The sequence below is a fragment of the Jaculus jaculus genome, chromosome 1 (genome assembly GCF_020740685.1).
Source record: "Jaculus jaculus isolate mJacJac1 chromosome 1, mJacJac1.mat.Y.cur, whole genome shotgun sequence".
NCBI classification, from domain to species: Eukaryota; Metazoa; Chordata; class Mammalia; order Rodentia; family Dipodidae; genus Jaculus; species Jaculus jaculus.
In genome coordinates, this window is record NC_059102.1 from 253,862,667 (window position 1) to 253,877,138 (window position 14,472).

Genomic DNA, 14,472 nt, shown 5'->3' on the forward strand with positions numbered 1-14,472 from the left:
CTATGTATAAATTTCATTCAAATTTTTCACACACATTGTTCATGATAAGCTTAATATATGTTACTCTAAAGAAAGTTGGAAATTTGTTATAAACTTTTTTTGTGGGGCAGGGGGTTCAAGATAGGGTCTCACTCTAGCCCAGGCTGACCTAGAATTCACTGTATACTCTCAGAGTGGCCTTGAACTCATGGTGATCCTTCTACTTCTGCCTCCCAAGTGCTGGGATTAAAGGTGCATGCCACCAAGCCTGCCTAACATTTTTGTATTTCTAAACAGTCTTCATAACATAGTTATTAAAACTAGTTTAACACAGTGTTCCTTTCATCTTTATGCATTTAATTATGGTTCCAAAATTTATCTATTATTAATATTTTTTAAAGTTACTATTAAGCTGGGTGTGGTGGCACATGCCTTCAGTCCCAGCACTTGGGAGGCAGAGGTAGGAGGATCATCATGAGTTTGAGCCCACCCTGAGACTACACAGTGAATTCAGGTCAGCCTGGCCTAGAGTGAGACCCTACCTCAAAAAATAACAAAAACTTACTATTAAATAATATTATAAAGAAATATGAGCATAAAAACCTAAAAATTTGAAGATGGAGGATAAGGAACAATTATGATTTCCATATAATAAATTTTAGTTTGAAAAATACTGGTTTAAAGGCATAAGTTATATACGGATTCCTAATTCATTTGAATAACTTGGTTTCCTATGTCGCTCTCTTTAACAAATCTATCAGGTGTGTACATTATTGCTCAGTGACCATGAGGTTTGGTTCAGAACTGTATGAAGATACTACAATCCACAAATTCTCATTGCTCACACATGTATATAACTTGTGCACATCCTCCTCTATACTTTACATCATCATTAAATTGCCCATATATAACCAGTGCAATGTAAATTCTAGTAAACAGTGCCTACACTGCAGTGTTCAGAAACTGATGGCAAGAATAGTATCTCTATCTGTTCATTACAGACCTTTTTTTTTTTTTAATAACATTTAAGCCAAACATTGTGGTGCACACCTTTCATCCCAGCTCTCAGGAGGCAGTGGTAGGAGGATTGCTGTGAGTTCAAGGCCACCCTGAGACTACAAATATTCCAGGTCAGCTTGGGCCAGAGCGAAACCCAACATAAAATAAATAAATAAATAAATAAAAGTTTAAACCACAGTTGTTTGAATCTGCAAATGTATAACCAATAGAAAGAGAGGACCACTTATATAAGAGTTTGTCTTTTTGTTTTCAAATCCAGGCTAGCCTGTCTGTCTGCATATATGTCATCTGTTTATCATCTATCTCTCTATCTATATAATCTATATATCTAGCATCTAGCATCCATCTATCCATCCACCACCTGTCTACCTACCTCTCATCTACATATCTATTTTTGTCTATTATCTATCTAGTTAAATTTTAAGTTATCACATAAGAAAGGAAATATTCTTTATGCTAGAACTGTGGCAGCCAAATCCTTCTCTAATACATTTATTTAAGTATTACATTACCTTTGTGGTCTATCTGTGCTTGTATAGTGGTTTTCCAAATGTATTATTGAATAGATTATTTGGGAGGTTTCATTGTATCACTCATTATATATTTTTACCCTTTGTAACTGTTGGCCTATAGTATAAATCACTAATCAGCAGAAAGTATGTGGCAGTTTATAAACACTCAAAGAGGTACCTCTCATGAATCCATACGAGTTAACATCATAAGTGAAACCCTTTCTTCCAGATATAAGGTAATAATTGTACACTGAATTGACAAGGGTTTCTGGGGATAACAAAGCTCAGGGTTTCGTAACTGGGATAATGTGTTCAACAAGACTTATTCAGAAGAGGAGTCTAGCGCAGCATTTTCTATCAACTTAAAACTTGAACAGCACAATCTGGGAGACCCACAATGAGTGAATTACTGTAATCAGCCTTCAAAATGACAAAAGACTTAATCAGCATCTCCTTGCCTTTCCGTGAAGCCTCTCAATCTGGTGAGGTCACAGAAATTATAAAAAGAAGTTTTGTGATGGATACAAAAATGCTTCTAAGATGATAACACTAAAAACAATGAAAAAGGAAAAAAACACAAATTTTAACTTTTTGAGATGAGTGAAATTGGATTGTAATCAAAGCTACTGCCTAGATTATGAGACATAAGGAACAGCTGTTTAACATTAGGGAGAACTTAGGCCAGCCTAGGACTTTTATTCTTAAACTTATACACTGGGGAAATCTTCATTTGATTGAATAAGGAGAAGATAAAGACGTGTCTTTTAAATACCGGAGAGCAGAGCACATCTGTCTATTCACAGCAAGGTAATAAATGCTGATTTCTGAGATGATGATTCACCCTTTCACTTAATTCTCCTGCCAGAGCTCACTTCAAATCCCTTACCTTCCTACCTTGACTCCCCAGTGCTGGTTTCAAGTCTCTGTTGAATTAATTTATGGAGAATAAAAGTTCTCATTAATTATCTGATTAGATTAGATTTTTCAAAATGGAGTTTCAGGGGATTTCTCTAAAAGATAACAGTTTCTGTCCCTCATACAAATCTACTATCTAGTTAATGCTACTGAGATTCCATCAGGGCTAATGAAATGGTTGGCTTTTATCACTGTGACCAAATAGCAGAAAGAAACATCTTAAACGGAAGGCTTACTTATTTTTGCCTCATGTTTTCAGAGCATTTAGACTGTGGTAGCTTGGCCTCGTGTGGCCCAGCAGAATTTGATGACAACACTGGGAACCTGAGGCTCAGGAGGCTCATTATAGACAGTAAACAAAGGAAAAAAAAAAAAAAAAAAAAAAAAGCAAAGACCTAAGGCCAGGTTACAACCTTCAGAATAAACTGATCTCATTAGTGGCCTACATCCTCTAGCTAGACCCTACCTTTTAAATTTTCCAACTTTCCACCCTTCTTAAAATAGTGCCAACAGCTGGACACCAAGTTTTGAAGACATGAACCTGCACAGGACACTTCACATTGAAACCATAAAACCTAGCTTATTTCCCCCTTTTACAATGGAGTTATGGTTAATCTTAATTTAATTTATCAAATGTTAGGCTCCTTAATTTTCTAGGAGAAAAGGCTGCTTTTGGAATGCATCATGATTTAAACAAAGATAAAGAGTTGAACAGAAGAATAAATTTGAACAATATAATCATTACTGACTTGAGAATGACTGATAAGACCAAGTATAATAACATAATTTAATTGTACCAACCCAAAGTTTTGCTGGAATTTCCATAGTTATAAAGTTATCTAACTTGATTTTTATTATGAGATTATTGATCATATATTCACATCTAGAAAGCAGAAGGGGAAATTAATATTTTGTGGTATGTAGAAAATAAGCATAGAGACTGAGTTGAGAAATGAAAAGCAATACAGTACAATATTATAACACACACACACACACATAATACACATACATATATATGTTCTATGCATGTTAACTTTTAAAAAGCAAACAAAAAATTCGCATTAAGGAATTTTTCTAATTGGCCCAGAAGCAAGCATTTTGTCACAGAATGTTTTGAAAATTTAAAACCTGAATCTGTTGCCTAGTTGGCTTGATGGAAGCTTAGGTATATGTGAGCTTTCAGCATGCAGTTAAGCAATGAGAAGGTGTGACTATAGCAATCTAGTACATGCTTATGTTGCTGCTTATTGCATGGTATTGTGAAGAACAGGGAGATGCATAAGCCATAAACTGTACCTTGGGTAATGGAATTCTCTTAAAGTTAAAACTATTAAAAGGTTGTTTTTAGGGGCTGGAGATAATGGGTTAGCAGCTAAGCATTTGACTGCAAAGCCTAAGGACCCAAGTTTAAGGCTTGATTCCCCAGGACCCACCTATGACAGATGCACAACGTGGCACATGCATTTTGGAGTTTGTTTGCAGTGGCTGGAGGCCCTGGTGTGCCCATTCTCTCTCTCTCTCTCTCTCTCTCTCTCTCTCTCTCTCTCTCTCTCTCTCTCTCTCCCCCTTTTTCTCTCTCAGTCTGTCTGTCATGCTCAAATAAATAAACAACAATAAGAAAAATTATTTTAAAAAAAGTTATTTTTACTTATTTTATTTTCCATAAAGATGGTAGGAATCTCTTGGTTAAAATCCAGGTTGTAAATAGGTGGGATGTACCATTTAATTGAGGGTTTAAGCCAGAATTTAGTAGATACTCTAATTTTTGACTTCTCAAATCTGCTTGCCCTTATTACTCTGTTTTCTGCTCTATGGTAGGTCATAAATTACAAAACAGTGATTTTTTAAATTAGGGAAGTTTTATCTCCAGTCATAAACAGCCTAAAGCTACTAATTTTTGGGTGAAAATATAAGCCCAAATAGTAAAACAGAAATGTAAAAAGCTTTTAAGGCAATCTTAATCTTCTTTTTTAGGAACTTACCCATGTCTTGCATTAGCAATGTAAGTGAAACCACCTGCCTTTTGAGTATGAAGAAATATCTCAAATAACATATATAGATAGAATTCAAAGTAAAGATAAAAAGCAGGAAGATCAAGGGCACTTAAAATTTCTATAGTCTTTTTTTTATAGCCACAAGGGAACTGCACAAAGTTCCAGAAATTTTGCTTGGGTTGCCTAATGAATTGCTGCTGGTTGTGAGGTGGAGACCAGAGGCTGAGGGCTCAGGTGAGCAAGAACTCTTCATTATATAGTATTAACTGAAGCCAATTAACTGTGTCTCGTGTCCTCAAGAAACCTTGGAGAGAAACTTGCTTGATTTATCCATCAGGAAAGCTTATCCTGATATGGTAAAACAATAGAAGGGCAAAGATTCCTCAAAAAAACAACTTTCCAGGGTGGTGACCTCAGGCTATTCACTTAACTGACTAGACATTATCCTTGTGTATGGAGAATCAACCTATCGGGAAAGCATGTATAGATGTCTAGTCATCTCCAGATTGGGCACCATTGACAAACCAAAGAAATGATTCCACCCCAATCTAGATTAATGAAGCAGTGAGTTTATGGAGGCTTTTACAGGAGTATAGTGAGGGTTATTATATGATCATGGATGACTAGACTAAATAGCCGCTCTATTACTGAAAAGCCCATCCTGGCATATAGGATAACTCCCTAAAGCTGCATCCATGGAACTCTCTGTGGGGCTCTCAGAGAGCGTAGGGGGTCTGTGAGCTTCCTTTCCCAGGAAGTGGGTACTCCTTTTATAAACTTGGGCAGAGTGTTTGTGAATATGCTGGCAATGTGTTTGGTCATTGGACAGAACAACAATAGCCTAAAAATATTCTAGTTTGTTGGTACAAATAAGGTAATTCAAAATAATTTAACAAGGGGGCTAATAACAAAGGCATGACCTAGTTAGGAGAGACCACAGGAAAAACACTCCTAAGCTATTATCAGAGGTATCATCATCAAAATTGCCCCAGAAGGAGCAAAGGAAGGAAGCAATTTTGAGATGTAAGAGAATGCTTTGTTGTAGCAATATCCCTAAGTAATAAATTGAATGTTACCACACATGAAGGTCTTTGTGCATTCAGGAATCTCACCTTGCTCCAATTGTACTGTCTTCAAAAATCTGCCACGGAAGAATTATGGTGGTTTGAACCAAATGTCTACCATAAACTCATGTGTACTGGATATCTGGTTCTCATCTGGTGGCAGTTTGAGAAGTGGAGCCCTCAGAGCTCACTTTACTCTCCTGCCACTCTTTTCCACTGGCTATGGCAAGGAGATGGTACCCAGGCTCTGCTGAGCCATCTTTATCCAAACATCATGATGAATTCTCTCAAGATTTTAGGCCAAAATAAACTCTTCCTTGCATCAGCTGCTTTTGGTATAGTGTTTTTTTGTTTGTTTGTTTTGTTTTGTTTTGTTTTGTTTTGTTTTTGCCATCAACATGAAGTTAACTTCAACACCTATAAAATAAAGGATGCCATCTAAACAATGCATCAAGATCACATTAAATGCCAGTAGTTGGGGCTGGAGAGATTGCTTAGTGGTTAAGGCACTTGCTTGTGAAGCTTAATGATCCAGGTTCAATTCCTCAGTGCTCATGTAAGCCAGATACCAAGATGGCACATGTGTCTGGAATTTGTTTGTAGTGGCTAGAGGTCCTGGCATGCCCATTCTCTCTCTGTCTCTCTCTCTCAAATAAATGAATGAAATTAATGACATAAAGAACTTAAAAAATGCCAGTACTTCGTGGGTTGAGTACAAAGTGAATTTGGGGAGCAACCTGAGAAGATTCTGAACTCTGTCTTACCTCAAGACAAGTAAAGTAAGGTAGAGAAATGAGAAAGAGGAGGGAAATCTAGGGTGACCACACATGCTTAGAATTTTGAAGTAATTATCTTACATGGTTCCAGAAGACCTACCATGAGATGCTGGCTATTATCTTCATTTAACAAGGTGGAGTAGCAAGTCCTGGTAGATTTCTTATTTTTAAATGCAAATCTATTTAATATGTGAGTAAGATGAGAAACCAAACTTGCTTTACTTCAGCTATGAGACAGCATTCATAGGTACAATTAAATTATCAATATAAACATACTTTAGGTAGTTGAAAAGTATTTCTGAATGTTGAAAGGCATACAAAATTTCATAATTGGTAGAGAGACCTATGGAGCACCTCTTACGTAATTTGATAAGCCAGCCCCTTTCCAGTTCTTCCTCATCCACATTAACTCAAGCATGCTATTTTCAACTGAGACTGAAAACTACTTTAATCACACCTGTCTAACAGCTATCACAGATTCTTTTAAATTTTCATTCCTGAAATATATAAAATAGTGGTGATTGTGTACTTTAATCTGCTATAATTCAGAGGAAGTTGCAGAAATTATTCTATACATATAACCATGAGAGGTCATATGTAGAGACACAACCCTTCCAAATTTCTTTAAGTAGGGTACTGTCTTTCTGGAGGAATTTTATCATTTTGTGATCATTTGGAGCTCTGTATCAAATTGCAAATGCCAAAGGATGACATTAATGGACAATATGACCACAGATAATTGTAGATCCTAATCTTTGTAAAATGTTATGGGAGTAAAAGCATCCAACTAAAAACTGGACCCATATGTAATGAAGGCATTCTGAATGATAAGAATGCATACCCATGCTACCGTAACCACCTTATTCCTCAGGATGCTAATGATGAGGTCGGAGTATCCTGCTGGCTATTACTTTTTTCCCTTCTCTTTAACAACAACTTATCCAACTTTGAATGGTGGTTATATTTCTGCTTTTACTTTTTGTTTTTGTTTTAGCAGTGTATTGTTTTCTCTGAGTTATTGTCTTCAACTATATCATTATATGATTAGAATTATTTTCTAACATACAAGGTTATCCAAGAGAGTATTCACTGAGTGGGATGCCCTGATATAAAGGTGGTGTCAAGGGCTGGAGAGATGGGTTAGTGGTTAAGCACTTGCCTATGAAGCCTAAGGACCCCGGTTCAAGGCTCAGTTCCCCAGAACCCATGTTAGTCAGATGCGCAAGGCGCCGCACGCGTCTGGGGTTCGTTTGCAGTGGCTGGAAGCCCTGGTGCGCCCATTCTCTCTCTCTCTCTCTGCCTCTTTCTCTGTTGCTCTCAAATCAATAAATAAAAAGTAAACAAAAAAATATTAAAAAAAAAATAAAGGTGGTGTCAAATCTAATAATGTGGTAAGAAGTTCTAGCTGTTTCTGAGAACCTGCAGTAGTGCAGATTTAATTTCCATGGTCACGTTGCACTTTACTTGCTACAAAGAATCTTTGCAAAAGGTTGTTTTACTATAATTTATGAGTAAAATAAATATCAAACTTGCAATTTCAGAAGTGGCTCAGAGAGAGTCTCATCGGCAATATTAAATTGAATATTTATGGTGTCCCTAGGGTTCGAAGTGAGAGGTAGGGTTGTCTTTAATCTGGACATATTCCTGTCACCTAACTATAGATGTGGTAACATCCATTCAAAATGAATATTCTGGGTGCCTCCTATCAATTTTATTGGAAATTAATTACAAGACAGATCTTTATGACCCCAACTTAAAGAAAAAATATAACAAATAGATACGTATGTTACAGGACTTGGAATAGAGAACAGTGGTAGAGAATTGCCTAGAATATATGATGGCTTGGATATTCCCACCTCTAAAATACAACCAACCAAATAACAACTACAAAAAAGTGAAAAAAAAAATACAACAATTTCACAGTTACATCATGTAGTCAAATGGAATAATCAAGTAACTGGAATAACCACCAGTGTGAGAATGTTAAAGGAACTATGGTGCATTTGTATAATGAAATCAATCTAAGATATAATGAGTTGAACAACAGTGTATGTACTGAAATCATTTTTATTCTTTGGTTTTTCAAGGTGGAGTCTCACTCTAGCCCAGGCTGACCTGGAATTCACTATGGAATCTCAAGGTGGCCTCAAACTCACAGCAATCCTCCTACCTCTGCATCCTGAGTTTTGGGATTAAAGGCATGCACCACCACGCCTGGCCTAGCAATAAAAAAAAAAAAAAAAAAAAAAAAAAAAATTAAAGACATCCATTATGAGAAAAAAATAATAAAAATACTTACATTCCATTCAAATTTATGGTCAGTGTTTTATATCCACATATGTGCATAAACAGATTATGTCCTTGGTATTGCACATACCAAAATGTGAGCATAACTTTTCTATGAGAAAGTCTTTGGAGGACAGAGAAGTCTAAATAAAGATTTTCATTTTCAAAATCACTTAAGAAAGAAGCAAATTTTGAATCTTCTACAAAAGTCTCATAAGTAAACAGATATATCCACATGAAACTCTAAAAATATCTGAAGACAATAAGATTTCAATTACAGTATTCAGTATTCTCACTTCTATAACTATTTTTACTTGCTTTTCTCTTTTCCATACCTTTCAATTTTTCTAAAAAAAACATTACTTTTGCAGCAAGGAAGCTATAACTAATCCATTAAACCCTGAGTGTAAATGAATAAACTTTAGGATTTAAACACTTGACTTTGTTAGTCCTGAGTGATGTTTTATTCATCTGAGTTGACTCTGATAATGTATTTATTTCTTTCATCTTTCTACTGTGATTGCGAGCTGCAGAATAAATTATCCCTGACCTTAAGCCTACAAGCTATTTGATGACTTGGTCATCTGGGAGGGGAATTGGGATCTTTGATTAATTGTAGGATTCACTCACTTCCAGGGATTTTCTGGGTGGATGTCCCATTGTGTAGACTTTAATATGGTAGAAAGTTTGTTTTCTTTAGAAATTTCTTTATAATGTCTTATAAAATGTATGTTTTCAGGTTATCCATGATTGTTTATGAACAAAATTCTTTCATGTTGTTTATGTTACAGATGCATGCTAGGTAAATATCAATGGAAACTAATAAAGTATCTGATTAGGCAGTTGGTGTAAGCACTCTAGTGTATGAGGGGGCTGGTGAAGGAATGATCTGCCTGGAAATCACTCATCCTTTTCTTTCCTGCAGCAATTATTAAAACTGCCCTTCCCAACATGGACCGAGAAGCCAAGGAGGAGTATCTGGTCGTAATCCAAGCCAAAGATATGGGTGGTCACTCAGGCGGTCTGTCTGGGACTACAACCCTCACAGTGACCTTGTCTGATGTCAATGACAATCCTCCAAAATTTGCACAGAGTAAGTGTGTGGACTTTCTGTAGAAGATGGTCACCCGAGTTCTTAGAATAATTTGCCTTTGCATTCTGATGGCAGCTGTTGCATGCTGATTCACCTGACAACCAATGCTTTTCTATCCATTTTAATAATTTCAAAGAAGTTGCAAAAAGCTTCAAATATCAAGTGCATATTCACAGAATCAGGCCAAGTGTATAGGAAAGATAAAAGTTCATCTCAGATATTGATCCATTATTAATCCTATTGTTGTATAAAAGAAATCAGATCTCCAGAGGTGAAGTAAATACACATGAATCCTGCTGCTTAACAGCTGTCCCTCCTTCCTGCCCCTGGGAAAGACTTCAATACTCGTGACATCTCCTGCTGAGGTTCCTCAGCTATGTGAACCTGCACAGCTCTCCAGGCAGGCACCATCATGGTGTGAGACAGTCCTTATCTGGCCACTTTCCTATGCTCCCACATGACATTTCTATTAGCAGTGACTTAATAAGGTCTTCCTGGCATGAGATACAAAAAATGACTAGCATTATTTGGGGAAGCATGGAATTGTGAAAATAAGGAAATGGACCTCAAAGCTGAAAAGCTGCTCTTTAACATGCATGCATATATTTACATCTATTCACTTATATAAATAGATAGATAGATAGATAGATAGATAGATAGATAGATAGATAGATAGATAGATAGATGATAATAGATAGATAGATACATAGATAGATAGATAGATGATAATAGATAGATAGATACATAGATAGATAGATAGATAGATAGATAGATAGATGATAGATAGATAGATAGATAGATAGATAGATAGATAGATAGATAGATAGATGGATGATATGTGTTCTTGATTGTGGAAAGTGACAGCTATTCACTTCTAAAATTCTTGAACTTAAGTGGAATTAGGTGGTCATTTTCCTGTCTAGATAATCTGCCTTGGCATAACTCCTAGGATCAGTCATTTTGTGAAGGACAAGGCATTCTTTTTTGTAAGGCTGAGTGATATTCCATTTCAGATATAAATATGCACAACTTATATAACTATTCTTCAATCAATGGACACAGTTTATTTTTATTTGTTATACCTGGTAAATAGCACTACCCTGAATATGTGTGTACAGATGACTTTTGGATTTTGAATATCATAGTATAAGATGGAACACCCTAAAGATATAGAACAAAAAAAAAAAATTCCAGGGTATGGCAGGCATATGGGAATGGGGAATATGTTGCAGAAACACATTGAGAAAAGACTAATATATTAGGTTAGGCATAAATTAACTGTATTTGTCATTGCCAGTCATTTAGGCACCATGATTTCCAGGTTAAGACTACTAGGGTGTGAGTAAATGGTTTTAATTTGTACAGAAATTGAGAGAGTTGGCTTCCGAAGAAATGTGATGGGGGAGGGGGAGAAAGAAATCAGACCTACCAATGCCTACTCTGTATTACAGCCTGATAAAGTGATATGTGCAAACATTACCATTAAAGGTGTTGCCAAGGGGATTGCAGTGCAAGTGGAATAATGTATAGGAGTGATGAATCCTTAGGTATTGATCACACAGAATATAAGCATTGATTGCATTTTCCATTAGAGACAGTAGGTCATCTTAGCTTTGATATTAGCACCCGGATAACTGCTTGTGCTTTATGCTTTCATTCTAAACATTACAGAAGAATTGGGGTTTGAAAGGAAAGCAGAAAAGTGGAGTAGGATAAGAAAAGGTTAGAGAGACAGATGGAGTTTGAAAATAACATTCTGACATATATTTGAGAATTTTATTTGCAAACATTCCAAGGTAGATTCATTTTTGTTTGGAATTTACGACTCTTACATCTGGCTATCTATAAGTTATACAACATTGTGGGCCTTTTAAGGGAAATTATTGAAGGGAAACACATCATTTCTCCCATTCTTTCCCTTTGAGTCTTTTATTTCTCTTTCAGTTGTTATTATAGATAATGCAGTAACATGCAGTTCATCCTTCTCACAAACTGGTGCTTTCAATTCAATAGTGCCATATGAGTTTTGAAAGTGTTCTCTTTCTTAGAGGTAACTCCTAGTAACTATAACCAGACAGTCAGAGAGGATGAGAGCATCAGAATGACTGTGGGTTAGGAGGGTTACATTTGCTAGGGCTTCTCAGGTCTCCCTGCTATAGGAACAGAAGCAAGGGGAGACCCCTCACTGTTAGACTTACTAAGGAAACACACCAAAAGAAAATTATCAACTACCCTGTATATAAAGCTTGTAGAGGATTCATTGAGCCAATTATGAGAGAGCCAGGAAGCTTGATATCAGCACAATGGTTTCCAGTGACTACCTTATAGTAAAATGATTTAGAAAATGTTTTGTTTCTCAGCTCCATGACTTCAAAAGTCTAAGAGGTAGTTTGGTTTTATCATTAATGAAACGGGTTTTAATGCTTGAAGAAACTCTGCATACCAGAAACACTAATCTTGTTATGTTGGGTAAAATGAATATTGGTTTATCTAAGGAACTCAGTGATTGAGTTAAAACTAGAATTAGCTAGTATTCTACAGATTTATTTTTCCTTCAGCATATGTCATTCATCAATGACATGCAATTTATGTTCCTAAGGAACACCAAAGGGGAAGTGAAAGGGGGCAGATTAGAGAGCCAAAATGTGTGCATGATCCAGTCACATAAACATTGTGGGCATATGTAGCTTTTTATAGCTGAGAAAAGTCTGGGTTGTTGCAAAGAAGCTGCATAAAAGAAATAACTCAAAGTTATCCTGCCAGGTAAGGAAAAAGTCTAGGTTTTTATATACTAACATCTGTGGGTCTATGATGGCTGTTCCTATGGTGGGGGGCTGGTGGACCTCAATGATTTGGTCCTTGCAGCTTGACATGCTATTGGCAAAATAGAATCTGAAGGCCAGAGAAAACCCCAGGGCAAAGAAATGCAGAAGTTGGAAGACAAATGTAGGGCAGGTGAACAGTAATGTGTTAATGGCCAGGGATTATGGTTGGAACACCACTAGCTTCCTCTACACAAACGAAAGTGATTGACACCAATATCACTGCATGGTGATTTGAATAGAAACAGGACAAATGCCACTAATTAGACATGTTTCACTGTCCCCATAGGAGAATGGAAATGCACTGTAATTGCATTTTGCCTAGGGAGTGTTGAAGGTAGGATGTTAGTCTTTAGAGCAACGAGGACATTAGTAACAAGGGGAGTGTTTCATGTGTCTGAACAGCTTGCTGTAGGGCATAGCAGAAGTTTAGTAATTGGATTTTATCAAAAATTGTCTACAAGTCTGTAAATATGAAAGTAAGTTCAAAAGTGACTTTCAGTGTGATACACATTGCATCTTTCTGTGCTGAAATTAGCTTAATATTTTATGTTGGGCAACAATGAATATCCCCATAGGCAGTCTGTGTGATTATACAGCAGTCTAGAAAGAACATTCTCATAGACTCACCAATCCTCTGATACAGCTACTTCAAATATATGATTGACTAAGTTCCACATTCCCAAAAAGGGATGCAGAGAGTTCACAACTTCTGAGAAACATTTGTTGTTAATTTTTTTAAAAGAGCACACATTTCACAGAAGGCATTCTGTCTTTTCAGTATCTGTCTTAGTTGCATCTACTGGAAAGTCCAGAGCAAAGTTGGAATCCAATTACTTGTTGCTAAGTAAACTAGTAAATGGTTAATTTGTTTACTACTCTGTGTCTATACTCTTTTTTTTAAGGTCTTTATCACTTCTCAGTGCCAGAAGATGTGGTTCTTGGCACTGCCATAGGAAGGGTCAAGGCCAATGACCAGGATATTGGGGAAAATGCACAGTCATCTTATGACATCATTGATGGAGATGGAACAGCACTTTTTGAAATCACTTCTGATGCCCAGGCCCAGGATGGCATTATAAGGTTAAGAAAGGTAAGTGAATGAAGAGTTTATCATCCAAATACATCTTAGAAATGTGAATTTATGGTAGCTAAGTGGATTGGCTGAACTGTGGAGGTGGTGCACATGTAGATTTTAGCTGCAAAGCAGGCTGAGTTTGGACAAATATTAAAATCCATTTAGTATCTCCAGTCCATTAGGCCCTCGTTACATTTCAGCTATCATAGTTACTATGAGGGAGCTGGCCACCTATCTACTGTTTCCTTCCATAACTATGAAGCAGTGTTGTTCTGTAGTCCACAAGAAGTCACTCCATCTTGATAAAATGCAGCCACTCCAGCAATGTGGGAAAGTCATTGGCCTGAAGGTAGTCCTTACCCAACGTTCAGCAGAGATGGATAGCTTTTGCTGTTTGAAAAATCTAACAAGTGACTATCACTTACAGTTTAAGAGGATTCTCAGTGGAGAAAAATGCAGGTGCCCCACAGATGTGACAAATTTCATAAATTTCAGTCTTTCCCTATACAACTCTCCTCTTTTTGCTCTCTTGCTTCCTGAAATATCTTCCAAAAATACTTTGACATTTCCCTAAGTCTTTCTTGAAAATTGAGGGAAATTCAAAAATAATCAGAATGTTTGGATCAGCTTTCCTGGGTAGCCATGGTGTGCAAAGAGCAAAAGTAACCTTGCTACCCCAGGCTATCCTAAACCATGGACCATTCATCCTGCATTAGTGGAAGTAAATCTCATTATTTCCTTGTTCTTGGTGTGATGCTACCACTGAAGAAAGACTAGAAAGACTTGTCTTTAAAATAATGTTAACTTGAGGCTGTTTGACTAATACATTTTATGATAGATATAAAAAAATATTCTGAATATTACTTCCCATTTGTTTCTTATCATGAACTCTGTGTTCATAAGAAGTATATTTATTGAAAAATAATCATTATT

General features: G+C 36.5%; 1 protein-coding gene across 4 annotated transcripts in view; it reads left to right on the forward strand.

The window, feature by feature from the left end:
- The window catches only part of Cdh8 (cadherin 8), a 406,878-nt gene that overhangs the window by 223,787 nt on the left and 168,619 nt on the right, over positions 1 to 14,472 (forward strand). For all 4 annotated transcript variants that reach the window (XM_004663485.2, XM_012949876.2, XM_004663487.2 and 1 more), the window contains 2 exons: positions 9,472 to 9,639; positions 13,367 to 13,554. In XM_004663485.2, the coding sequence (XP_004663542.1) occupies positions 9,472 to 9,639; positions 13,367 to 13,554 (356 nt within the window). The remainder of the gene's footprint in view (positions 1 to 9,471; positions 9,640 to 13,366; positions 13,555 to 14,472) is intronic.